Source organism: Brassica napus, chromosome C4 (genome assembly GCF_020379485.1).
Source record: "Brassica napus cultivar Da-Ae chromosome C4, Da-Ae, whole genome shotgun sequence".
Classification (NCBI taxonomy): domain Eukaryota; kingdom Viridiplantae; phylum Streptophyta; class Magnoliopsida; order Brassicales; family Brassicaceae; genus Brassica; species Brassica napus.
This window is the reverse complement of record NC_063447.1, coordinates 22,826,751-22,854,662: the sequence shown is the minus strand read 5'-3', so window position 1 is coordinate 22,854,662 and position 27,912 is coordinate 22,826,751. Positions and strand designations below refer to the sequence as shown.

General features: G+C 37.2%; 1 protein-coding gene across 3 annotated transcripts; it reads left to right on the top strand.

The window, feature by feature from the left end:
- Positions 1–1,517: 1,517 nt before the first annotated feature.
- Positions 1,518–27,243, top strand: LOC106391942. 3 transcript variants are annotated; one of them, XR_007321884.1, is made up of 3 exons: positions 1,518–2,544; positions 2,620–2,680; positions 26,868–27,243. XR_007321884.1 is itself a non-coding variant. In XM_013832689.3 (3 exons), exon 3 carries the CDS (start codon positions 4,501–4,503, stop codon positions 5,272–5,274), a length of 774 nt encoding a protein of 257 aa, XP_013688143.2. In that variant the 5' UTR covers positions 1,521–2,544; positions 2,620–2,680; positions 4,090–4,500; the 3' UTR covers positions 5,275–5,634. The 3 variants fall into 3 exon arrangements, 2 of the variants coding, with proteins under 2 accessions (XP_013688143.2, XP_013688144.2); XM_013832689.3 differs by lacking the exon at positions 26,868–27,243 and adding an exon at positions 4,090–5,634 and having other exon boundaries at positions 1,521–2,544; XM_013832690.3 differs by lacking the exon at positions 26,868–27,243 and adding an exon at positions 4,090–5,634 and having other exon boundaries at positions 1,521–2,544; positions 2,616–2,680.
- The last annotated feature ends 669 nt before the right edge of the window (positions 27,244–27,912 follow it).

The window sequence follows — 27,912 nt, the reverse complement described above, 5'->3', positions numbered from 1 at the left end:
GTTATAAAATTTCGAATCAGTTCAAGTATTCACTTTTAGGTATGTTGACTTGCATCCATTATTTCAAATATAACACTGTTTATCTGTTTTCTTTTAGTTAGTTTAGAATTATATTACTATTTTTAACTTCATTTAGTTAGGTTCATCTCCTTCAATTTGTAAATATATTTTAGATAAGAAAATTGATATTTTATAATGATAAAAAGTAGAAAAATAACAGTTGATTTAACTACATTGATAAACACAATCTGTAATATTTTGAAATTCATGTACATATATGAATATTTTAAAATTACTAAATTCTTATAATGATTATATTTTATAATTAGGCATGTGATTTAAGAGTTTGAAGACATTTTTCCATTTATAGGTATGAAAGTTAATTAGAATATTATTAATGATTATATTTTATAATTAGGCATGTCATTTAAGAAGTATGATATTAGATGATCATTTTATGTTGTTCAAATATTATTTTCTTTTTATCATTAGATCAAATTATAATTGTAATAAAAATATATATTTTTAAAAAAAATACCTAATTTATTTGTTGACAAAAATATCTAAGTTATATAATTTGCAAATGTTATGTAAAGTTATGTTTTATACTCCATCTTTTTTCTTAAAAACTGTCATTTTAGAGTTTCTTTTAAATGTTATTTTTTGTTTTTAATTCAAAATTTTAAATAAATATTCATTTTTAACTGTACTGTATCTGTGTATTAGTTAGAGAGAGACAAAATTTTAGTGTGTGAAAAGAAGATGAAATAGAGTTTTCGAGAGCTTTTTAATATGCTATTATTATTATTTTAGTATGACACTTTTTATGAAATATAGAGAGTATTTAAACCAATATATTTTAAATTTACAGATATCTATTTATTATTTAGTTTTTAGGGAAAATAAAAATAAGAGAAAATAAGTTTTTTTATATCTATAAAAAATTTATATAATTTTGTTTTATAAATATTTTATTTTTATTATTAATGGTTTGATTAAAAAAAGGAGAATTTGAATTAAAAAGATATGAACCATTAATCGGTAATAAATAAATAAAATTAGTTGTTAATAATGGCTTTATGGAGTTTTTTTAATTATGATGTTTATGGAGAATATAAAGTAAGAAAAATAAAATTTGTAATATATGTATTTACAATATATATATATATATATTATCTTAAAATAAATTTAAAAGTATATCTAAATTTTGTTAATAAAAAGCCAATATATATAATTGTCAATACTGGCAACTAGGTATAACTTTTAATTAATTTAGTGAATTTTGTGAGAATTAATGTGTTAAAATTATTTTGTAATTTACATGTATATATATATATATATATATATATATATATTAAGTATCACTATGTTTTCATTTTCAATAGACATGTGATTTCAATTATAAGTTTTAGAAAGTGTTCAAAAATTTAGTTTAGGCGCCCGACTAGGTGGTAAATCGGATCTAACATACTTAACGATTTTTCGAAAGGCTTAAAAAATATTTCTCTATAAAATGCCTAACCGCGGCGTAATGATTTCTTGAACAACGGTTTTTCTGTTTTATTTTAGCTAGTTTAAAATTAGATACTATTTTCAACTTTATTTCCTTGGATTTATCTTCTTATATTTGGAAATATTTATTTTTAAAATTAAAAGTTGATATATATTATTTTAAAAAAATTGAAAACAAAACTATAACGTCAGCGTTGTATCGATAAATTTAACTTGTGATATCTTGTGAAATTCATGTACATAGATCAGTGCTAGAATTTATGGGACAAACATCTTTTCTTATTTTATAGTTTATGTTTGCACACTATATTAAGTTGAGTTTTTTTTAAAAAACAAATTTCAATTTTCACGACAAAAGCAAGTTTTAATTTATTTTTTATATATAATATATATTGTTTGTTAAAAATTCTCCTAGACCTCCTAAAATCGTCTAGGCTCCAGCTAAACGGTCAAGGCACTAGGAAGAAGATTATCGCCCGCTTAACACTTGCCACTTTCTCGAACACTTGTTATTAATGGTTTATAGATATTTCTTTTTGTATTTATGTTGTTTATGGAAAATATAAATAAGTAAAAATAAAATGTAGGTAAAAAAAGAAATATCTATACCGTGGTGTCGCTCAATCTCAGTCAGCTGTTTTGCATTATCAGTTAATTAATTAAACAGCACATGATTATCACAAGCAATCTGGTTGCTTGCTTAGTTAATTAAAATTAAGTCATGTGGCTGGAAGAGATTTCTTCAAAAGAAGGATTTAGTGACCTGCTTAGTGGATTATTATGAATCAAGATGCCAGCTGTCTTGTGATCACCATGCCTAGTGTAAACTAAAGGCACTCAGCTTGGAATCAGATAATGGTTTTCCACTTTCTCCTGTCCCCTTGTCGTGAGAAACAAATGAAAAATCAGAGAGAATATTTTCAGAGAAGTTAAGAGAGAAAGAAGATAGAATCAGTGAGAAAAATCAAGTGAGTTTTGGGTGTTGTTTTTTTCAACCAGTCTGTGTTGTTGTTGATGTGTGGAAGAAGAAAGGTAAGCTGATCAGATTAAATCACCAGCCTTGCTATGTTCTGAACCAAATTATGTTTCTGTTTTGATGATAGTCAGATCGTGAGCTTAGCCTGAAAGGAGTGTTCAGTCAAGATCATCAAGCCTTCTAGTTGTTTTAGTAAGCTGTAGTGAAGTGGTTTGGATGTGGTGATCAGAAAACCTTAGTAACCGTCATGAACCTTGTCCATTCTTTGGATAGTTTCAGCTTGTTCGAGATCAGTTTCAAGCTTTCTTAAATTCGGTTTCAAAATTTGTATCATGGTGAGTCTAGATAGTTGGATGAATAAATCATGTATGAGTGTAGCATGAGTTATGAATAGTCACGAATGATTAAGTATTGTCTAATTATTCTTGAAGTGTTCAACTCATGTGAACTCTTAGGAAATGTTCCCAAGTGTTCATGCAGGTTTATCCGTGACTTAGTACTTGTTCCCAAGTACTAATTATATATGCATTCATATAGTTAATAATTTATGGAAGTAATAATCATATGAAGTTTTAGTCAATACTCAGTACTTAAATATCCCTGTAATACGAAGAGCCTTGATCGTACGTGGTTCACGTGACGTTTCAAAATGTACGAAGACACGGAGTTACAGTATTGCAGACTAAGGCCGTGTACTGGGTGACGATCCAATTTCATGTGTTCATAAAGTGATTAGCCGAAGGAGAAGAATTTTAATTATTTTTATTTACTTTAATTACCCCCTATGCTCTTAGCCTTTTGCGGTTTTGGTTCAGCATATGCCTATATAGATAAATACAATTATGAACTAAGGACGGGTGATATGAAGTGATGTATAGGACGAGATTCATAATGATGGAATATGTACTAGTACTTGAATGGTCATACTAATGCATTATTGTGATTGCTTGTGTTGATTATTTAATGTGTTATGATTCTAGATTCACTGAGTATGTTGTTACTCACGACTCATTCGTGTGTGCAAGTAATCATTAGGCGGGAGACTTACTCTTTTGGACTAGAAGGAAGCGGTAGTTTTTGTTGTCCTTGCAACGAACCATTTGTTCTATATTTAACGTAAAAACGTTGTTGGGCGATGGGCCGTAGGTTAAAACTATAACGGTTTGTAAGATGTTCAAAAATAAATAAATAATATATAAAGAATGTTTAAAAATCACGAGTTCTAATATGTTACTAGTCTTTGTCTGGGACGAACCAACTATCGGTATTGCTTGTCGGGTTGAAAAGCCTAGAGTGATACCCGGTAAGAGTGTCTGTGTTCTCGGTTTGTTGGTCTAAGGTGATCGGAAGTATTCCGAGAACCTCGGGTTGGCCTTCCGAAAGCATCAACGGTGTCATTTTCGGTCATCTATGATCGGGGGTGTGACAAAGGTGGTATTAGAACAATTAGAGCATTGTTCTACGATGCTATAATGGGACTTGTTTCAAAACAAAATTGAGTCAAAAATGTTTCACAAGGATAATTAAGATATGATGGGTTTGTTCCTTCTCTTAGAAATAGATAAAACTGGGTAGAAACTTACCAGAATCTTTCGTTGCAGATGCCACTGAGACAGGCCAGACGTGGTGAAGCTTATCTACCGATACCTATTTCATCATCTCGAGACTCTTCACCGCCATCTACTCCGGAACCACTTCCGTTCCCTAGCTTTGAGGATACACCTTCGGGCACTAGTTTTGAGTCTGATCCATTTGAGGATTCACATGAGGATATTCCACTTCAGATGCCGAAGCCTATGTCACCAGATCCGTAGTACATTGATATAAAGGTTGATGTTGTTCATGATTATGCTGCTCATGCTGTCGATCATCATGCTGCCCACGCTGCTGATTATCCTGCCGCTCATGCTGCTGCCGCAGAAGATGTTCCACACGTCCATGCTGAAGCACCGCCAGCAGCACAACCTGAACCAGCGCCAACTGATCCAGCGATAGTGGCGATTCTAGAACTGATGGCGGAGATGGTGAACTTACAACATCAAGCTCTAAATGCAAAGCATGCACAGCCAGCTGCGGTACCTACCACTTCACATCCAGACTTTTTGAAGATCGTTATGCTCATGAAGAACTTGGGTACTGCACACTACCGAGGAGGGACTGATCCGTTCGAGGCGAATTCTTGGCTACACAACCTTGAGGGAAACTTTCGTGCAACTCGCTGTCCGGATGAGTTCAAGAAAGATGTGGCTGTGTACTACTGGGAGAAGGATGCAATGAGCTGGTGGCTCTGTGTATATCGCTACATAGGTGATGTGACGACAACTTGGCCAGAGTTCCGTCAAGCATTTCAGCGGAAGTATTTCCCACTAGAGGCTAGAGATCGTCTTGAGGATCAGTTCATGGCGTTGGTACAAGGAGATAATTCTGTTAGGAGGTATGAGTCGGAGTTCACTCGCCACAGGCAATATGTTCACTACGGTCAGGAAGACGAGCCTATGATCATCAGGAAGTTCTTTCGGGGATTTAGTCCAGACATTATGAGCCATATTGAAGCTGTTGAGTTTGGTAGATTTTCTGACTTGGTGGAGCGAGCAATGAATGTAGAGGAAGCTATCATCACCGAGAGGGCATCATGGAGTCATTCCGTAGAAATAGGACGTCAAGCTACTCAGAGTCAGCGCCCGTCTCCTTCCATGATGAATCGAGGACATAGAGGCAGAGTAGTTCGTGGAGGACATTCAGGAGGACACTGTCAATGGTTGTGGTCTGAGGGGCCATATTGCTAGAGATTGTCCGAATGGAGGAAATTACCGGCCGGCTGTACCACCCAGCGTTACTTGCTTCACATGTAGAGAGTGAGAAAATATGCGACATTGTGTCCACACACTCATCCTACATCTTCAGATGCATCTCGAGCCCCACAGGCTGGATCATCTCGTCCCCCATTACCCTTTCCCATACCTCCAGCTAGACCTGGGTGTTCGGGTCTTTGGGTCGGGTTCGGGCCGGTTCCTTTCGGGTTCGGGTTTTTCGGGTCCTAAATATTTAGACCCAATGGGTACTTAGAAATTTTTGGTTCAGGTTCGGGTCGGTTCTTCTCGGGTCCGGGTCGGTTCGGGTCTATAATTAAAATACCCATAAAATACTCATAATTTTTCGAGTCCATATCGGGTCCGGGTCGGGTTCGGGTATTTAGGATCTGAAAAGGACAAGACATACCCAATTCCATCAAATTTAGTTGATATTTGTCATATATATCTAAAATTTTACAAAATAACTTAAAAGAAACTATTAATAATTAAAATAAACTATTTTTAAACTCTAAATTTAACATTTTAAAGCTTCATATTACTTAAAAAATGTTACAAAATAATAACAAATGTTGTTAACAAAATATATTTCAACTAAATCATAAAATAGAACAAAAAAAACATCATAGTTTTAGATATACATGTTTTTAAGTCGGGTACAAATCGGTTCTTATCGGGTCGGGTCTATTCGGGTCGGTTCTTTTCGGGTCCAGGTCTATTCGGGTCGGTTATTTTCAGTTCCGGTTCTTTTGGATAAAAAATATTTAGACCCAAAAGGTACTTATAAATTTTCGGTTAGGTTCCGGATCGGGTATTTTTGGGTCGGTTCCGGTTCGGGCTTTCGGATCCAGGTTAAAATGCCCAGGCCTACCTCCAGCGAAGCGTCAAGCCATTTCTTGTAGGGCCTTTGCCTTAGAGTTACGTGGACCATCGGGACCGCTGAAGGGTCCTATCACAAGTTTGTTTTCTTATTCTATGTGAATGGTTGAATTATTAATTGACCTTGAAGTCAATTATCTAAGGTACTTTGGTTGTGGATGGAATTTCCGCTCATATCTTGTTTGATTCGGGAGCAACACATAGTCCCGGTGATCAAGTTCTTGAAACCGAAAGCTGAATCTTAGAAGTTCCGATCACTATTCAAGATGTGATCTTTCCAGCCCCATTTGTTAACTTTCCTTAGAGCGTTATGAAGTCTATCCTAGGAATGGATTGGTTGTCTAGCTACCGAGCTCATCTCAATTGTGGTCGAGGGAGGATTTTCTTTGAGAGAGATCCCCAATCCACTTTAGCTTACTATAACGTTGTACCGAGTGTTGGATTGTCGCTGGTTTTGGCCTTGAGAGTAGAGAACCTTCTAGAATATAGTGAAGAAGTGTTTCTAGTTACCTTAATAGCTGGGAAAGAAAAGATGAGAATGAACATAATATAGAAGACATCCCAGTGGTCCGAGAATATGAGGACGTTTTTAAGGCATTGGATGTCTGGGATCATATTCTCGGATCACTGGGATATCTTTTAAATTCTGTTCATGCTCATCTTCTACTTGCCCAACAATTAAGGTAACTAGATAAACTTCTTCACTCTGTTCTAGAAGGTTATCTACTCTCAAGGCCAAAAATAGCGACACTGCAACACTCGGTACAACACCATGGTAAGCTAAAGGGGATTGGGTATCTCTCTCAAAGACAATCCTCCCTCGACCACAATCGAGATGAGCTCGGTAGCTCAGGAAAGATCACGTCTTGAATAGTGATCAGAACTTCTAAGATGCAGTCTTCGGTTTCAAGAACTTAATCACCGGGAGTTAAAACATGAATATTTAAATTCACCTTAGTGAATTCTCTCTTATGTCTAGATGCTACTTCGGGGACTACAAAAATATGTGTTGCTGCCGAATGAACAAGAAATGAGCGGACTCACAACCAAAGTACTTATAGATAATTGACTTCAAGGTCAATTAATAATTCAACCATTCACATAGCATTTTTTATTTACTAATGCACCACTCAATTTTTTTTTTAAAAGAGATCACACAACATTGAGTAGGATAAGAAAACAAACCTGTGATAGGATCCTTCGGCGGTCCCGATGGTCCAGGTAACTCTAAGGCATAGGCCCTACTAGAAATGGCATGATGCTTCGCTGGAGGTATGGGGAAGGGTAATGGAGGACGAGATGATGCATCATGTGGGGCTCGTGATGCATCTGAAGATGTAGGATGAATGCGCGGACACAATGTCGCGTAATGTCCTCGCTCTCCACATGTGAAGCAAGTAACGCTGGGTAGTACAGCCGGCCGGTATTGTCCTCCATTCGGATAATCTCTAGCAATATGGCCCCTTATACCACAACCATAACAAGTGTGAGTTCTTTGACGGTGTCCCCTGAACGTCCTCCACGAACTACTCTGCCTCTATGACCCCGATTCATCATGGATGGAGACGGGCGCTGACTCTGTGTAGCCTGACATCGTATTTCTGCGGAATGACTCATGATGCCCTCTCGGCGACGATAGCTTCCTATACATTCATTGCTCGCTCCACCAAGTCAGAAAATCTACCAAACTCAACAGCTTCAAGACGGCTCCTAATGTATGGACTACGTCCCAAAGGAACTTTCTGATGATCATAGGCTCGTCTTCCTGACCGTAATGAACATATTGCCCGAGGCGAGTGAACTCCGACTCGTACCTCCTAACAGAATTATCTCCTTGTACCAATGCCATGAACTGAGCCTCAAGATATGAACTGAGCCTCAAGACGATCTCTAGCCTCTGGTGGGAAATACTTCCGCTGAAATGCTTGACAGAAGTTTGGCAAAGTCGTTGTCACATCACCTAGGTAGCGATCCACACACAGCCACCAGCTCATTGCATCCTTCTCCAAGTAGTACACAGCCACATCTTTCTTGAACTCGTCCGGACAGCGAGTTGCACGGAAGTTTCCCTCAAGGTTCTGTAGCCAAGCATCACTCTAACGGATCAGTCCCTCCTCCGTAGTGTGCAGTACCCAAGTTCTTCATGAGCATAACGATCTTTAAAAAGTATAGATGTCAAGTGGTAGGTACCGGAGCTGTCTGCACACGCTGTGCATTTAGAGCTTGATGTTGTAAGTTCACCATCTCCGCCATCATTTCTAGAATTGCCACTATCGCTGGATCAGTTGGCGCTAGTTCAGGTTGTGCTGCTGGCGGTGCTTCAGCATGGAAGTGTGGAACATCTTCTCCGGCAGCAGCATGAGCAGCAGGATAATCAACAGCGTGGGCAGCATGATGACCGGCAGCATGATGATCGGCAGCATGATTATCAGCAGCATAATCATGAACAACATCAATCTATATATCTATGTAGTACAGAACTGGTGACATAGGCTTCGACATCTGAAGTGGAATATCCTCATGTGAATCCTCAAATGGATCAGACTCAAAACTAGAGCCCGAGGTGTAGCCTCGAAGCTAGGGGTCGGAAGTGGTGCCGGAGTAGATGGCAGTGAAGAGTCTGGAGATTATGAAAAAGGTATCCTTAGATAAGGTCCACCACGTCTGGCATGTCTCGGTGGCATCTGCAACGAAAGATTCTGGTAAGTTTCTACCTAGTTCTATCTATTTCTAAGAGAAGGAACAAACCAGCATATCCAAATTATCCTTATGACACATTTTTCACTCAAAATTTGTTTTGAAACAAGTCCCATTCTAGCATCGTAGATTAATGCTCTGATACCACCTTTGTGACACCCCCGATCATAGATGATCGGAAATGACACGGTCGATGTTTCTGGAAGGCCGACCCTAGGTTCTCGGAATACTTCCGATCAGCTTACACCAAAAACTGAGAACACTGACGCTCCTATCGGATATCACTCTAGGCTTTTCAACCTGACAAGCAATACTGATAGTTGGTTCGTCCCGGAAAAGTACTAGTAACATATGAGAACTCGTGATTTATAAACATTCTTTATACATTATTTATTGATTTTTGAACATCTTACCAATCGTTTTAACCTACGGTATGTCGCCCAACAACGTTTTACAGTAAATATATAACAAAAGGTTTGTTGCAAAGACAACAAAAACTACAACTGAATGCCATTCCTTCTAATCCGAAAGAGTAAGTTTCCCGCCTAATGGTTACTTGCACACACAAATGAGTCGTGAGTAACAACATACTCAGTGAATCTAGAATCATCAACACAAGCAATCACAATAATAAATAAGTATGACCATTCAAGTAATAGTACATATTCCATCATTATGAATCTCGTCCTATACATCACTTCATATCATCCGTCCTTAGTTCATAATTATATTTATATATAGGTATATGCTAAACCCGAAATCACAAAAGGCTAAGAGCTTAGGGGGTAATTAAAATAAATAAAAAATAATTAAAATTCTTCTCTTTCGGGTAATCACTCTATGAACACACGAAACTGGATCGTCACCCAGTACACGACCCTAGTCTGCAATACTGTAACTCCGTGTCTTCGTACATCTTGAAACGTCACGTTAACCATGTACGATCTTGAAACGTCACGTTAACCATGTACGATCAAGGCTCTTTGTATTATGGGGATATTTAAGTACTGAGTATTGACTAAGACTTCATATGATTATTACTTCCATAATTATTAACTATGTGAATGCATATATAATTAGTACTTGGGAACAAGTACTAAGTCACAGATAAACCTCCACGAACACTTGAGAACATTTCCTAAGAGTTCACATGAGTTGAACACTTCAAGAATGATTAGACAACACTTAATCATTCATGACTATTCACTGCAGATAACTCATGCTACACTCATACATGATTTATTCATCCAACTATCTAGACTCACCTTGATACAAATTTTGAAACCAAATTTAAGAAAGTTTGAAACTGATCTCAAACAAGCTGAAACAATCCTAAGAATGGACAAGGTTCATGACGGTTACTAAGGTTTTCTTATCACCACATCCAAACCACTTCACGACAGCTTACCAAAACAGCTAGAAGGCTTGATGATCTTGACTGAACAATCCTTTCAAGCTAAGCTCACGATCTGACTATCATCAAAACAGAAACAGAACTTGGTTCAGAACAGAGCAAGGCTGGTGATTTAATCTGATCAGCTTACCTTTCTTCTTCCACACATCAACAACAATACAGCCTGGTTGAAGAAAACAACACCCAAAATTCTCTTGATTTTTCTCACTGATTCTATCTTCTTTCTCTCTTAACTTCTCTGAAAATATTCTCTATGATTTTTCTTTTGTTTATCACGACAAGGAGGAGAAAGTTGAGAACCATTATCTGATGGCAAGCTGAGTTCCTTCGGTTTACACCAGGCTTGGTGATCACAAGACAGCTGGCATCTTAATTCATAATAATCCACATAAGCAGCTCACTAATTCCTTCCTTTGAAGAAATCTCTCCCAGCCACCTGATTTAATTTTAATTGATTAAGCAAGCAACCAGACTGCTTGTGATAATCATGTGCTGTTTAATTAATTAACTGAGAATGCAAAGCAGCTGACTGAGATTGAGAGACACGAGCAACAATCAGGAGGTAATTACTTTATTTTATTTTTTTGGACAGTTTTCGACTAAATTTTTCTCATTCTTCAGTTCTCGTCCGGCTTCTGGTTAAACTCGTCCAACTTGATTAAAATTCGACCAATATAATTAACAGTCAATCAGATATATCAAGGGAATTTCCTTCCATCACAAGATAGACAAGTCGAGCGGTTCGATTTTTATTTTTAATTTCGGTCGAACCATTTCCAAACTAGTCGAGCGGGATTTTTGTCGACAAAACATTTGTTGGTTCGTGAGGGTCATTACAGATACTCTGACCCCAAAGGCAAAATCGAACGCTTTATGAACTCCTTTTACGTCCGTCCAATACCACTTTCACGTTGACTTGGAATGCACACCGGTTCTAACTAAGTTGACTTTGCTTTCTTTTTTGGTACTTTCTACAAATAAAATTTCAACACTTGACTGTTACCATATAGGTTTATCCGGGGATTTTGTGTTAATCTCCTAAAAGAGAAACATTTGACTTTAATGTGTTCACCCTATATTAGTCACGTGTAAGCCTCACATAAATTTAAAAATGACTCTGCTTACATGTCGGTTCCATAGAGCTTCTAACCAAAAATCGGGTTAATAAAGAAATTAAATATGTTTCAAGTTTGGATTGGTAATGGATAGAAGACGCGAGTCTGCTGTCAAGAGTTTTATCACAAGCCAAGTTTCGTCTAATCTATCATTGGAGAAATTATATATCAACTTTCAAGAAAGAAGAATCATACAATGTCACCGATTACCAAATTTGACGTCAATCTCCGGTTTCAATTCGCTGGCTCCTCTGTTTCGTTCCGTTTTGATTCGTCAACTCTGAGCATCGAAGCAACAGCAGCAACACCATTCAAATCTGTGGAGAACTGCAGCGAGGAAGAAGGGATCAAGGAGTTCAGGGTGAAGATTATGTCGGATCTGAAGATGGTGAGGAATAATATCATACAATTCATGTATACTCTTGTAGAGGATGGATTTGACCATCCCACAAGGCCCGAGGAATAGGAAGGCCTGGCCCGAATTTGGAGGAGCGACGGCTCGATCGGTCGGCTCGAGAGTTAGGTCTCTCGGCTTGACTCTTGAGTACTTTTAGTTGATCATCATCGACTGAAGTACGTTCGGCTCAGCGGCTACTCGGATGCCTACGGGCTTCTCGGCCCAGCAGAGGAAGCCCACCAAGACGGCGTAAATTAGGTCAAGGGCGAGGCACCAGGACGCCTATATAAGGGAAAGGAGAGACGACGAGAAGAGGATCCGAAATCATTGACTAACACTTGGCGGCTAGATTAGGGTTTTCACCTTTGCTTCATCTCGCCGTTAGTTGTACTTTTCCGGTAGCTTATCGAGCCACCGACTTTCTTTCTGTCGCGTCCTGAGCCTTCTGCCTTATGTTTTCCGGTAGCTTATCGAGCCATCTCTGTCGACTCCCATTCGTGCTAAGCGACTGGACATCTTCCCGAGAGACATCCAAAAACAAATCACTGAGGCGAAGAAGATGGGCACTCTTCCTGATTTGAGCGCAATAATAGCGGCCCAGCTGGGGCTGACTAGCGGGGAAGGGCCCTCAACGGCGGTTCCTCGTTCTGACGAGGTTTTCCCTTCCGATGCCAGAAGTGCGGGGAAGGGCAAGAAAAGAAAAGGAGGCGATGGTTCGGGAGCCGGGAGGAGTATTGAGGAGACAAGTGATGTCCCTCCTTCCAGTGAGCCCCGGAAGAAGAGCAAGAAGAAAAGGACAAAGAAGAAGTCCACCGGCGAGCAGTTGGAAGATGCTGACGAGCAGATCGAGCAAGAGGAAGAGGATGCTCGAGGAGAAGAAATTCAGCCCGAAGAGGGGGGTTCTGGGGCTGAAGCCTCGGAGGGACAGAATGACGAGGAGGGAGTAAGCGAAGGAGGGGAACGCGAGACTTCTCTTAACGCCGCCTGCTCGGGTGATTCCGAGGAAGATAGCGAAGGGTCGCCACTCCTGATAAGGAGGGGAAACGACGAAGACGATGATGAGAGGCGGTCTCCTGTCCTGACGTTTCCTCGCGAGAGAACTCCAGTTCCCGTCGGAGGAGGGGCCATCCAGATCGGTACTTCTTCCCGTGGCTCGGCTATCCTAAGGAGGGCTCCCGGATTCAGTTTTCCCGATAAGGTCGACTTCCATTATGAGGGACCGGCTCCCTTAGTGTACGTTCCAGAGAAATGTGGGGAGTTTCTCTGTCAACTAAGAGGGAGGGCGAAACCTCTTCCTGCTGTGAAGGACCTTATCTTCGGGGGTGAATACGAAGAAGCTGCAAGGGCCAAACTGCTTGTAAACGGCTTGGTCCTTTTTTTTTTAAATTCCTTGACTCCTAACCTCTCACGATTTCCATTGTGTCGCGTGTTCAGGGTGATAGCACGATGAATGTCGTGATTGATAATACGACACGGCGCTTAAAGGAGCCTTGGGGGAGCTCGAGCTGGCCAAGAAAGAGTTTGCTGAGAAGGAAGAGGTTTCTGCTCGTCAACTGAACGAGTCAAGGGCCAATCTGCAGAAGCTCGACGGGGTGATGGCTCGCACCGTTGCTCGGCGCGATGAGTTTAAAGCCGCGCTGGAGTCGTCTCGAAGAACCATCCGCGAGCTTGAACAGAAGAATGCTGACCTCGAGAGCGAGAAGGCTTCACTCGCTGCCACGCACGAGCGAGAGATGAAACGTCTGAGAGACTCCAGAATCTTGGAGGTGACGAGAGAAAGGGGGAGGGTTGAGGCGGAAATGACCGCCAAGGCTAGTCGTTGCTTCGCCAGGATTCGTTCTCGAGAGGAGCGTCGGGGTCCTTACGACGAGGCTCGGTTACTTCACAGCCAAGCCTTCGGGACTAGGAAGTGCCTCGAGGCCTTGAAAGGAGCCGGGAACGACATACCGCAAGCCTCTATCGATATGTTCGTCGAGTACGAGAGGAAGTACGAACAAGAGGCTGAGCAGCTGAAGATTGGCGAGATCCCTGAAAGCGATTTTATACTCTCTCCTCTCGTGTTGGAATCTCAGTTTGTGGATGCTCGGATTCTGGCGGGTCTCGATCCGTATGGTTCCAACGCTGGCTTAATTGACAGAAAAAACTTGCGACTAAAAGAGCACTGTCTAGAGGTGCGAGAGAACGTACTTCGAGCGATTCGATCCTTAAGCTCACGGATCCTTTCGACGGAGATCTCAGACCAACGATAGACTCGAAGCAGAGCGACGGCGCGAACACTCCTCAAGAAATCTTCGGGATAAGTTGGGGAGGTAGGATGGCCAACTGCATACAAAGCAAAAAAATGGTTGGTTAGAATCGACAAATCGCTTACGGTTCGCGACAGAGTATTCTACCGCAAGAACGGTTCCAAAGAACTCGGTAATCATCTTGGGGAGGCTCCTCGAAGGCCGAGCTGTCGGACTTAAGGAAGAAGTAGGAGCGCTGCCAATTCTGCGTCTTATTCGGATGACCGGCACACACATTGCAGTTCGGTCGCATCTTCACCGAGTAAGTGCCATCTTTCATGTCGGTTATCGAGGTCATCTCCTCGAACGACCTAATGCTCATCGGCATGTCGATCTGCTCCGCCAAAACCGACAAAGTGACCGCTAGACGCAGCGAGCCATTCAGCAGCTGACTGATCGCGAGATCTCGACGTCTGGCATATGCTGTGATCAGTCGCGGGATGGGGAACCAGCAACGAGTGTCTTCCTGAAAATAGGATTCATACACCGTCTGGTACCCCATCGGAGGAGACCAGGGTCTCTGCGTTTCCGTAGGCACAAGGAAGGTCACGCCTACGGCACCCGCGGCCCGAAGAACCCTCTTCACGCTTCCAAGAGTCGACTTTGTCTCCTCTACGCCTTCCCAGTCCTGACCGGCCAAGAAGGCAGGACGCAATAAATCGGGATGGAGTTGAGGAAGCTCTTCGAAAATCCCATCGGGGTAAAAAGTGGTCGGGAAGAACTCGGCCTCAGAATCATCGTCCTCCGAGAGACCAACCTCCGCAGGTCGAGCTCTCAGAGTGATCGAGTCAACGGGCATTGCCCCGCTCTGCCCGTCTCTCGAACATTCCATTGCATCCCTCGCAACGACGTTCTGACATCCTTCTCTCGCGAGTCTCGCAGCATCCGCAACCAAAAGTCGATGAGAGCGGGATAGATTCGCCGTGTCCATCATTGCCGCGCGATGAATCGCCTCCGGATCACCGACACGACCCCCGTCAGGATTCCTAGTCAGATTCGACGTCGCTGCGACTGCCTTTCCCTTCTGTTGCTTCGATAGCCTCTGACCCGACGACATTGCAGAACGGAACGGTGAAGAATCTTTCGAATGAATCTAACAACGCTTAGAGAGATAAAGGATAGAGAGAGAAAGTACCTTTGATCGCGGAGAAAAACTTGAAGAAATGAAGGGGGGTCTGCATATTTATAAGGAAAAGAGAGAGGGGGGAACTCGAGGCGACATCATTAGGTCTATTCGGGCCCAAACGGGCCTCGAAATCCGCCCTAGAAACCCAGCGGACCCTCGCGACGTTTCGACTTCTCGGTTCATTAAAAAAAAAAGAGATGGGGGGGAATTCGAGGTGTCGTCATTAAGCCTAAACGGGCCTAAATGGGCCTTGAAACTCTCCCAAATGTCCAGCGAACCCTCGCGACGAACCCTTCCTGCGACACGACGACCAAAAGAAGAGATAAAAGCCTCTACTGCTCGCTTTCGAGAGAACAACGCAGTGCGACTCATCGACCAACCGTTCCAACCTTCCGACAGGCCTTCTATTCCCTCAAACCTCCAAACCTTAGAATCCATCACGAGCTGGAAAGCACTCCGCTCACTAATGGACTAGGGGGGGACTTACTGTAGAAGATGGATTTGACCATCCCACAAGGCCCGAGGAATAGGAAGGCCTGGCCCGAATTAGGAGGAGCGACGGCTCGATCGGTCGGCTCGAGAGTCAGGTCTCTCGGCTTGACTCTTGAGTACTTTTAGTTAATCATCATCGACTGAAGTACGTTCAGCTCAGCGGCTGCTCGGATGCCTACGGGCTTCTCGGCCCAGCAGAGGAGGCCCACCAAGACGGCGTAAATTAGGTCAAGGGCGAGGCACCAGGACGCCTATATAAGGGAAAGGAGAGACGACGAGAAGAGGATCCGAAATCATTGACTAACACTTGGCGGCTAGATTAGGGTTTTCACATTTGCTTCATCTCGCCGTTAGTTGTACTTTTCCGGTAGCTTATCGAGCCACCGACTTTCTTTCTGTCGCGTTCTCTTTTTTTCCCTTGTAACCGATTGAACGTTCTTTCTCCGACCATTAATAAGACGTCTTTGTTTAAACCCACATCTTATTTATTACCGTTTCTCGATCAAACAACTCTCAAGGAGCAAGCGAAGAACAGAAACTTGAGAGCTCCGGCGAATAGAAGGAGAGGGAGATTTCTCCGGTGAAGCCATGGAAGCTGATAAAAAGAGGAGACGCGTGCAAGGAGCCAGCTGAGGAGAGGATAGTGAATCCATCGCCGAGAAAAGATTCGTCGAGGGTGGTGAAGGAAAGAGGCGGAGTGTTGGAAGCGAAGATGACGGTGCTTCCAAAGTTCTCCGTGAAGCTGTAGAAAAAGGAAATATAGGAGGATTTGAAGGCGGCTTTAGGTCACCGACCACCGCGCCAGACAAAGAAGTGGCCAAGAACCGTTCAGAAATAGCTCGATGTAAGTAATTTGACGGTGTGTCAAAAAAGTACTTTGATGAAAAAATTATTCACTTTCTTGATTGATATGATCTGAATGAAAGTTTATCAGCATACCTGCAACTATATTTGCTTTACTATATTGTCGGTGGGAAAATAAATTTATGTTTCAGAGGTTTAATGACGGTAAACATTTTCATACATTCTGCAACTATATTTTTCTGATCTTTGCAGAATTTTATTATATTTATGTACTAGTTTGGAAATGAATATTTTCTTATTCTAATAAGCGAACACCCGTCTAACCATACTAAGTTTGTTTGGATTTTTAAATACCTACAAAGTACCTAAAATATTGAACTCTAAGCTGTATATTAGTAAGCCAATCTGGGCGTAGAAACCATTAATATTGAAGTTCAATGACATCCGTTTGAGTACTTGATAACACTAATCACAACACAAAATATTGTTTCTTTTTGAAAAAGGTCGATAGACAGTGTTGTTCTTACATTCATCTTGCTCATCCCTTGTCTTTGTGACACTAATTAGCTTTGGAACTCTCACTCCAGTTTGTTTTCCAGAGCAAAACTATCAAGCAGGATTGTGTAATTTCCCCAAACATATTAGCTTCGTAGGCTAAGTTCTAAAGTAACTGAATGTATATACAAAATATACCTTCTAAGTCGATTGACTCAGCCTATATGTACAGATCCTTCCGACAAATATTTTCAGTGATGGAACAAATTAATATCGACTTCTTTGGCAATTATCCATGAGTCTCAACTTCAGTCCCAAATTGTTTGGCTTTCTTGGTTAATGTAACTAACCTCTTCGTTCACCACATTGATCTAAACATATTCTAAAGAAAATGGTTAGATAATCAGTAACATCATTATCACTAAAATCATATTTAAGTAATTAACATATAAGGGACACTCTTGAAGAACCTAAATATCTCAAACCTAATTTTAAAGATTGGAGGAGAAGTCGATATTATAGATTAGAAACTGGATCGATAAAAATGGTTAATTTTTTTAATAAGCGAGATCGTGATGAAAGAAATACATGACTTTGTTGCCGATAAGCAAGATCTTTTCTTTTTTTTTTGTCACAGATCTTTATCTCAAATAAGCGAGATCTAGAGTAGGATCGATTTTGGAATTGAACAAAACCGTAACCCCCTTTCGCCAAATGCTCTTGATTTTTTTGGATAAGAGTAAGACTTCATTGGTTTTTTCGGTTTGGTGTTTTCCAGCCTCAACATTTAAATTGAACGAGCCAAACATATCTTGTTGGCTCATTAATTCGGTCCAATAACAATTGATTTTTGTAAACATGTATATTACATGTATATGTTAATCATGTATATTAAGTCTATATTATTAAAAGAGAAGTACCCATTTGAAAATGTTCTTACTTCATTAATTAAACTCCTTTTTTTTTGCTTGTCTTTTTTATTTGCATTTATGAAATATCCTAAAACGAATAAAACTGCCTAATTTATTACTTGTCTTTTCAGTTACATTAATGAAATATGCTTAAATGAATTTAAACTTCCTATTTTATTGTTTGTCTTTTTCAGTTACCTTAATGAAATATCTTTAAATAAATTTGGACATAAAGTCATTTAATCAACCAAAAAAACTCATGAGTTATCCTTACGTGCAATAATTTTAATAATAGAGATTTTTAAAAACGTACATCATTAAAATGTTACCTAAAACATGCAGCACTAATATATAACATGCATCAATAAAACTAGAATTTGACTCACACAATTGTACGGATATTATTTTCAGTGGATTAAATTTAAAAATAATTATTTATTCAAAAAATATTTAAGAATGCCTATGTTTTTAAAAAATTATATGGTATTATTTGCTCATAACTCATTTGTCATTTGATAAATTGTTAGAAAAAAAAATTTAGCATAATATAACTCAGTTGTCATTTGTTAAATTTATGGTTTTTATTTATATTTTTTATTATTTAATTATAATATTTTCATTTTATATTTTAAAGATAAATGAATTTTTTTTCAAACAATATTTTTGTAAATGTATTTTTTAAAAAAATAATCAATTAAAATTTTTATTATCATTGAATATCATTATTTTTGACATAATTTGAGTTTTCGTTTACATCAAAACTTATCATATTTTAGGATAATTTTAATTTAAAATGTAATTTTCATATTTTTCAAACAAATTCTAAAAATATTTTTTAAATATTTTGTTATAATTGTTAAAAAAATATTGAGTTGCATTTCAAATAAAAAGGTAAAGATATTAAAAATATTCTAATTAAAATATTTAAAATTTAATATAGTTTTAAAGAAATTGTCAAAAAAAAAAAAATTACACATAAAATAAGCATGATTTTTGTTAACTGGGCGGATCATTATTTATATGATATCGCACACGAAAGAAAAATTTCTGTTTTTAAAATTATCTAATTAACTCTATACTCATTTTTTTATATTTTTTATATGATATCACACATTCGTAAAAAAAATAGATAGTTTAAGATGCAAAAAAAAAATATTTACTTAATGAATATAATATGAACGAATATTACAAATACATCATTTAATAAAATAAATAATTAAAAACTGAAAATTCATACCCGCGCTGGCGCGCGGATCAGGGTCTAATGTATTTTTAAAAAAAAAGTATAATACATGTATTTTTTTAAAACAAGTATAATATATGTAGTTTTAAAAACATGTATAATACATGTATTTAAAAACTAAAGACCTTTAATTTAATTTCAGGTTATCAGCTAAGATATTTAAACAGCATGATAACGGGAACTCTACAATGAAAAAAATACACATAATTACAAGTAAGTAATATAATATTTGTTAAATATTTCATTCTTTGCATGGCGCGGGTCACTACCTAGTTGTATGCTTATATTTGACCAATATTTATTGCATCTTTCATTGCATGCATCTCTGTTATACATTATATTTTAATGATGATCCTGATTTAGTTAAGAATGTGCTTTTGGGTTCCTAAAGGGGTTTGTGTTTTCTTGTTATAGATAGGTATTTCTTTTCTTTTTAACGCTGAATAATTATAGCATTATGAAAAATATTACAAACTATTATACAACCGACAATTATATATACGCATAAGATTCATGTTTAATTGCATCACCTGAGCCGCTCTATGGGATTCATGCTCGACGGTACTCCTCGTACTATAATGCAAATCTCTTGTTTATCCATATAATTATTTATAACTATTTATTATTTTTGATCCTACTATTAATTACTCTATCTATAAAATTTAAATAATATTTTTAATGAATATTATTATTACTCCGCATTTCATATGATACACTTTTTCTCTAAATTATTTTATCACCCAGCATTATGGTTATTATGAAATAATGTTAAGTACCATATCTTTTGCTCAAGATGGATCTACAACATTTAGACATCAATTATAAAATGAGTTATCATATATGATACATCATTTATACCATATCATCTTATATTAGATAACTCCAAATATTAAAAAAAAATTGATAAAACCACTTTAGTAAACCATTTGTTAATATATATATCAAATTTTATTTTTAATTATATATATATATATATATATATATTACGCTAAATTAATTTTTATAAAATTATTTATAACAACAATCTGTTATTTAAGATAAGTTTAAAGTTACTAAAATCCCTACAAAATTGTTTGTTGTTTTTTAGTTCAACTAAAAGAGAAATAATTACAAATATATACTATTAAATTAGTCAAAAGTCTTATAAATAAATATTAAGCCTCACCAACTCAGCATATGTAACTCTTATAAATACACACAAAATATAATGAGAGAGATTATGTTTGGGAGTTTGGGTTTTCGGGTCGGGTACAAATCGGTTCCTTTCAAATTCGATTTGCTCTGGTTCCTCAACATTTGGATCCAACTAGGTATTTGAAAGAAATTCGGTTCAGGTTCGGGTCGGTTTCTTTCGGATCCGAGTCAGTTCAAGTCCATAATTCAAGTACATCTAAAATACATGTAATTTGGATATGTGACGGGCCCGGCGGTTCGGGTATTTAAGACTAAAAAAGATTCATAGAATCCAAAAACCTGTAAAACTCAAAACACGAAAACTATCCAAAAATATTCAAATACCCAAAAGACCTTTAATTTTACCCAAAATCTTATCCACAATTTTATCTGAATACCAAAGATATATTTTGAAAAATTTCTTGAAACTTGAAACTATAACCAAAACGCGAACCCAAAACTTTAAAAAAAAAAAAAAAATATATATATATATATATATATATATATATGTGTGTGTATTTATACTGAAAACATATATGAAATACCCAAATACACATAATGTACACAAAATATTTTGGGTATTTGGGTACTCGGTGTCAAATAGAAACTCACGAGTCCAAGAAAATCTAATAGGTACATTTTCCATATCCCAGACTTGAACCTGTATTTCATGTTGGTTTCGGTTCGTTATTTTGATCGGGTAAATTTTCATGCCTAAGAAAAAATCTCAAATAAATTAATTCATAAATTATATTATTTTATGAAAATTTCTTTATTCAATATAATACGATTTTATATCATAATAATATACAACAAACCCAAAATATGAATTCATATCCAACTTTGTTTATCACCCAATTAATCACGCGCTTTTGAAGCACGGGTCAAAATCTAGTTTTTTCATTAATTCGCATAATTCCGCTTTTTCTAGGGATAGAAAGCCATACTCCTGGTGTAGAAGCATTATGAACATTTAGTCAAACCAATTGGACCAAAAAGGATTCCACAATAGATAGGTGATTCAAGCCTCAAAATTTTATATTTTATATTTTGAGTTTGTATTCAATCTATGTCGATGCGATGAGTGTTTAATCATTTTTGGGCCATACAAGAGGATATAAAACGGCCCAACCCTTTCATAATTGGGCATTGGTTTAATGAATACATCTAAATTATCAAAACTGTTTAATAAATAAAATTTTTGGATCTGGTTCAGTTTATTCTCAGAAAGTAGACTGTGTATTTTTTCTTAATAGTTTGATTTTCTTATAAGATATCAATTATATCTTCCTAGTGATTATTAGTAAAATATTTATTTGCTACACTTACAAATTCATGCAAATGCAAGACTTCACAATGGTCATGTGACTGTTAGTGAGTGTACCTGTCTTCTCACTGCAAATAGTAGTTGCAGAGCCCATAGTCTCACAAGTTTCTAAATACCTAAAAGAGGTTTATTGATGGATCTCAAACTCTGGTTTAGTTTTTCGATAACGTGTATAAAAAGAAGTGTGTAAAAAGTACTTATATTGATGATATTGTATAAAAAGGTATATTTGATTGAAAATATAAATAAAATACAAGTACGAAGATAACATTTATCTAAGAACAATAAGATATGTAAGTATTGAAAATATAAAATTTCTCTAGAAGAACTCGGATCCCCTTCTTCTTGTCCTTGGTCTTTATATTTATAGGTCTTCAATGATGGATCGTAACAACAACTTGATCTTTGGTGAGCATAAGGTGCATTTATGGTCGTCTTCAATGCTTTGACCTCCGTTAAATTATGGTTTGAATATTTTAGCTCGGCGTACTCATGAGCTCGGATTGGTCCTTGGACCTTTGTGGGTATATAATCTTCTTTTGGACCCTAATGATACTGGTTTAGATTCTTGGACCGGGTATGGAATGAGATGAAATCCACCTCTAACATTTATCATTCATCATTTCATTGCAAACAAATTAATAAGAGTCACAGCCAAAGGCAACCCCTCAGGAATCAAAATCACAACAATTGTGACAGCAATCAAAGTATTCTAGAAGATTGAAAGCTTCATCACCAGACCATATCCAGTGAGTTTCCAGTGAGAGTTTCTTCATAAACGTCCCTTGTATCACAACAAAGAAAAAAACCAATCTTGCTATTATGGTAACAACTCCAATGAGCTTCACATGAAATGGAGTTTCGTCATCACGTCCTTCAGTCAAAGTCACCATTAGCTTTCCCCATTGAGTCCTCATCCCAACTGTAGTAATCAACCTCTTACAAGATCCATATTTCACTTTGGTTCCAGACAAAAGGAAAGCATTTTGCGCATTCAACATCACATTCTCACTCTCACCAGTCAAGCTGGACTCATCTATCACAACAGAGAATCCTGAGAGGAATAGACCATCAGCAGGAACTTGATCTCTAATCGCCAGATGAACAATGTCACCAGGAAGCAAGTCATAGATTAACATATTCTGTCAAAACTCGTTCCTGCTTACCTGAACAGTGATCATTTTATTCTAATCACTCAAATCATGGCAATGCAAAGACTGTAACAACACAACCAAGAGAGTAGTAGCCACGATGCCAAGACCATCATGTGAGCCTTTAAGCCATCCTTCAGTAGCTATTCCCACAATCCAAGACACGAAAGCGCAAACACCAAGATTCATATTTTGAAGAGCTTCCCACACAAACATCCAGAAACTACGAAGTCCACCCTCACTCAACTTGTTGATTCCAAAAATCTCTTGCCTTTGGTACAATTGAGCAGCATCTGTCGAGAGTCCATCAGTGGGAGATGCCTTGAACCTACCTGCAAGCCCATCTACTCCACCATGGAACTTCAGTTTCTTAGCTCCATGCCTTTCAACGATTGATCCTAGTTCGCTAGTGCAAATATCAAAGCTTCCAGCTCTGACTTCTTCATGGACAGTGTAGTCACTGGAAGCCACACCTACAAGCCACTACAATTGATTCATATAAAGTTACAAAGATAATGTATAGATTAAAATTTTATATATAGATTACTACTTATTATCTTTGCCGAATTATGGACTGCCAATAAATGATTAGGGAGTACAAAAATAATTGTGAGAATGAAGTGAATTGAGTAAATGAAAAAGTGGCTATAATTCTTCCAATATTTTCCTTGGAAGCAATGACACTATCATGCCAACTTCCTAAAGACTTCTCACATTTCTCCCTTATCCTATCAAATTATATAATATATACCATGGGTAAATGTATTCAACTACTATATCAAATTTTCAAAATTTAATCCACCAAAATTGTGAGAACCAATTCTCAAACCTCAGTGTAACTTTTCTGTTGAGCATGATCGATTTTGCCTCGTGTTTTCGAGAATTTGGGTGGGTGCCGACTGACACCAGTTGTATCGACTGGTACTTCTCATGAGTCTCGAACGCTGTCAATTTCTCTTCGTCAAAATTCAAAATCCTGAAGATTTGTGTGAGTGTTGACTGACACCAGTCTAGGGAGTCGACCTCCACTAAGCTCGTGACTCCAAAATCGTCTCCGTTCAGCTATTTCAACTCAACAATTCATCATGTTTTCCACTCCATACCACGATGGAATTGGCATAGTGTCTTGGGTTGGTATTTGTCATTTCAGAAAACAATCATTCTTGCCTTTTAACAGACTCAACAGTCTGCGCAACCTAAATATCCAATATCTTGACATGAGAGTTAAAAGCTTCAAATTTTCCATTCATGTTAGCATACATGGAATCCATCTTCCTATTAAGTTCCATAGTCTGTTTATGATGTCCTTCCAGGATCTGATCCATGATATATTTCATCCTAATCTATAGAGTTGGTGTATGATGTGTTTGATAATTGGAGGAACCATAATCCTTGTGGCTGCTGTCGTTCTGAAATGGTTTCTGAATTGAGATCTTTGAGTGTAACCCTAAAATCCTGTTCCATTGACAAATTTTACATCTTTCTCTTCAAACTATGCAGTTGGTTCAAAGGTTTCAGCCTCTGCAGCAAACTAAACTTGCTTTTTACCCACAAGGAGATTGTGAACAGAATCCAACTTAGCTTTCACCTCATCAATATGACATCCATCCATGGAAACTAATCTCTTCCAATTAAGGTCTGCCTTCTTGGTACTATTGCTAAATACCAAGTTCTCATGAATAAGCTTTTGAGCTGCTTATGGACTCATGGTATTGAAGTTTTCTTCACTTGTAGCATCCAAATCCATATGGTACCTCTAATCAAGGCCTCTGAAGAAGATGCCTGACAACTGAACATCACTGAAATCACAGTGTGGACAATCCATCAGGTATAGTCTGAATCTCACCCGAAAATCTTTGAATGCTTCAGTATTATGTTGAAAAAAGATAGAGATCTTGTTTCTCAACTCTTTAGACATTGCATCATCAAAGAAGTTGTTAAGGAAGACAGTCTTAGTGTCCTCCAAAGAGTTCATATAACATGACTGCAATTGCTTGAGCCAACAAGATGTATCTCCAAAAAGAGAGTATGTAAACAATTTGTAGAAAAAGTAGTCCTCTGAGATGCCATTCAACTTGATGATCGATGCTAAGTTCTCAAACTTCCCAAATATAGTCTCTATGAGCTACTCTGCACATTCAGAAGTGCAATATAGTATTAAGGGATCAAATCCACAAAGACTCTGGATCACTCAATAGATTTTAGTTTGATCACTCAATGGATTTTAGTTTTAAATTAAGCTAAAAAATAGTTGTTGTAATATAAATAAAAGACAATTAAAGCAGTTGTAAGTTAAGTAGGAAAGACACTAAACTTAAAGATATTCACATGTGGTTCAGAATCGCAGACCAGACATATTGCTAAGGATTTAATTAAGAACAATTCTTGAACTCAAATTACAATATTCACATCAATCAACTTTCATTGCAAAGATTATCTATGTCGTGATCCTAGAATTTCAAATCTCTTTGCAAATTTAATAGTTCAGACTAACATTAACTACATGTTTGATAAGTTCCTAAAATTGACAAACCAAATTTATTTGCAAATATGTATTTTGATCATCTAAGATTACTTCAAGGAATCAGTAACATTTGTGTGTCTACCAATTATCCTAAGATCCAAATTTCAGGTTGTCAATCTAGAACTAGCATTAAGAACAATATAGATGAAGAATTATAAGATTATCCTAACAATTCTATTCAATCTAACAATTAATCTTCAACCCTAGAAAACGCAAAATCTAACAAGTAGATTACTCAAACATGATTAATGAAACAGAAATCACTGAATGAATAAATTGCATAAATAAATAAATAAGATAAAAACATAAGTTCAAAGTCTCCCCTCTAGTGTGAGTTCTGATTTGTAACTCCAAAACATGAATGATAGAATAAATTTTAGCCTAAAAAATAGCTCATAAATAGTACATATAGGTCTAAAACACATTAAGGACTAAATTGAAAATAAGTGAAAACTTTGGGCCAACGTTCAATTCTTGAAACTTCTTTCAAAATTTGTTGAGGAATGGTGTGCAAGATGGGTTTCAATCCAAAATATGGTCTCTGACTTGATATTTTCAGCAGTCATTCTCCTTATGCTCCAAAGTGCTCCATTACAAAACTCACCTGAAATTACAAGGACACATAAAGACTCATAACACACGTACAAGGCTATAAAACCGGACTTATAACATGGCCAAAACCCCATAAAAACAATGATATATCAACTTCCCCAGATTTAGCTTTTGCTTGCCTTCAAGCAAAACAGAGAACTGGATCTGTAAAACAGGTTTGAAAACATAAGAACTCACATATTCTTTAGAACACTTTAACCACTACTTGTTGCAAGCCACATCAATTAGTACAAAACTTAGAAGGTACTTCCATGTACTCGACCTCATCTTAGCAACCTAACCATTCAGCCGTAGCTCGTAATAGATGTACAAAACCACCATCACTGACATCACTTAAAGATTTAAAGTGCAGTCTCATCGAGGGAATATCGATCAAAAGACACATGGACTCTTAACCTTTCAGGTTTTTAATCACAAAGACAGTCTTACTCTGGTTATCTTGATAGCAGTAGGAAAGATGGATCTTATGGCTCGTGGCTACCTTTCTATAGTGATGACCGCATAGTCTTCCTGATCCAGTTTATGGTTCCTGCCGCCGAGTTATCTATAGATGCATTCTTAACTGGGAATTGCCTACGTACCCTACAGTGAGGGATCAAACCATAGTTTTTATTTAAGGAAAGAAAAAATATTTTTGTACACTATTAATTAATTTGATAGTTTGTTTAATAAAAAACATATTATATGTTTATATGGACCAACTTATTTTTCTAACAATTTTAAAAATCATTTTTGTGATGACATGTGGCTACAAAAACATGTTGCAATGTTCCATGATTAATATATAGGGGGTTTCCTTCTCTCTTGAAGATATCCTTAGATAATATAAACCATCCTTTTTCCCTTAGATTTAAGAAGATTCGACCACATCCTGAGATATGTGAATATATTCATATTTACCTAGAAGTTTTTCTCTTTACCCAGATGTAGAAGGAATCACTTGACCCGGAAGCCAGAAGCTGGAGGCGGGAGGCATGTGTCCTGCTCTTAGCCAGGGGAATAGTTCTTGGTATATCATCTAGAGATATAAACCTACTTCAAATTTGGCTTTAATATGTCATGAAATTCACCTGATTCGCATGAAGCTTCTCGATCAAACATCATCACTTGCAAAAATGAAGACATCAGTATTTCCAACAAGATTAACCAGTTTGTCTTCACTTATGTACGTATAATACTTTAAACAAGTTAAATATAATTTCATCTCTCGCTGCCAATTCTTGAATTTTTTTTCTCATCAAATCTCTCATGCAATATTGCATCTGTAAGGTTACTCAATTCATGATCCATTACCTTTTCACTTGTTTGGCTCTCCAAGTCTTTAATATTCATTTGCATGAGAAATGGAATAATAGTTTTATGAGTATAAAAAAGACATAATAAAATCATTAAAAACTAACTATATTAGTAAAAAATGGTGGTAAATATGAAAATGATCAAAAAGGGAACGTAGAAACAAATGGAAGATATGAAGAGAAAAAACAATACAGCTACACATGTGGACGTTTAAGGTCTGAGTCATTAGGAAAAGATCTCGATTCATTATATAGAGAATTTTAAGGAGGTAAAACTTATATCAGAAAATACAATTCAAACATGTAAAAATAATATTATAATTCAAATATGTTAAACGAATATTCATGTTTAACATTATTTAAATTGATACAATATCTTTTCAAAAAGATTTATTTTAGAAAAGAAATTTTATTGGATTATTTAGAAGGGCTTTTTGCAGAATTGACCTATAATTTAAAGTCAAACACAAAACTAACCTCTTTTTTATTTGAAAATTGGTTTAGCCCTATTCACCTCACAAGTTCATATAATTTACGAAAATGCCATCAATTTTTTTTTTCTTTTTTTTTCGAAAATGACATTTTTACTCTCTCACCCTCATCATCTTCAAGTAATTACAAGATTGTCATTGTCATCAATACCACAACCACCATGAACAACCAATTTGAAGCTC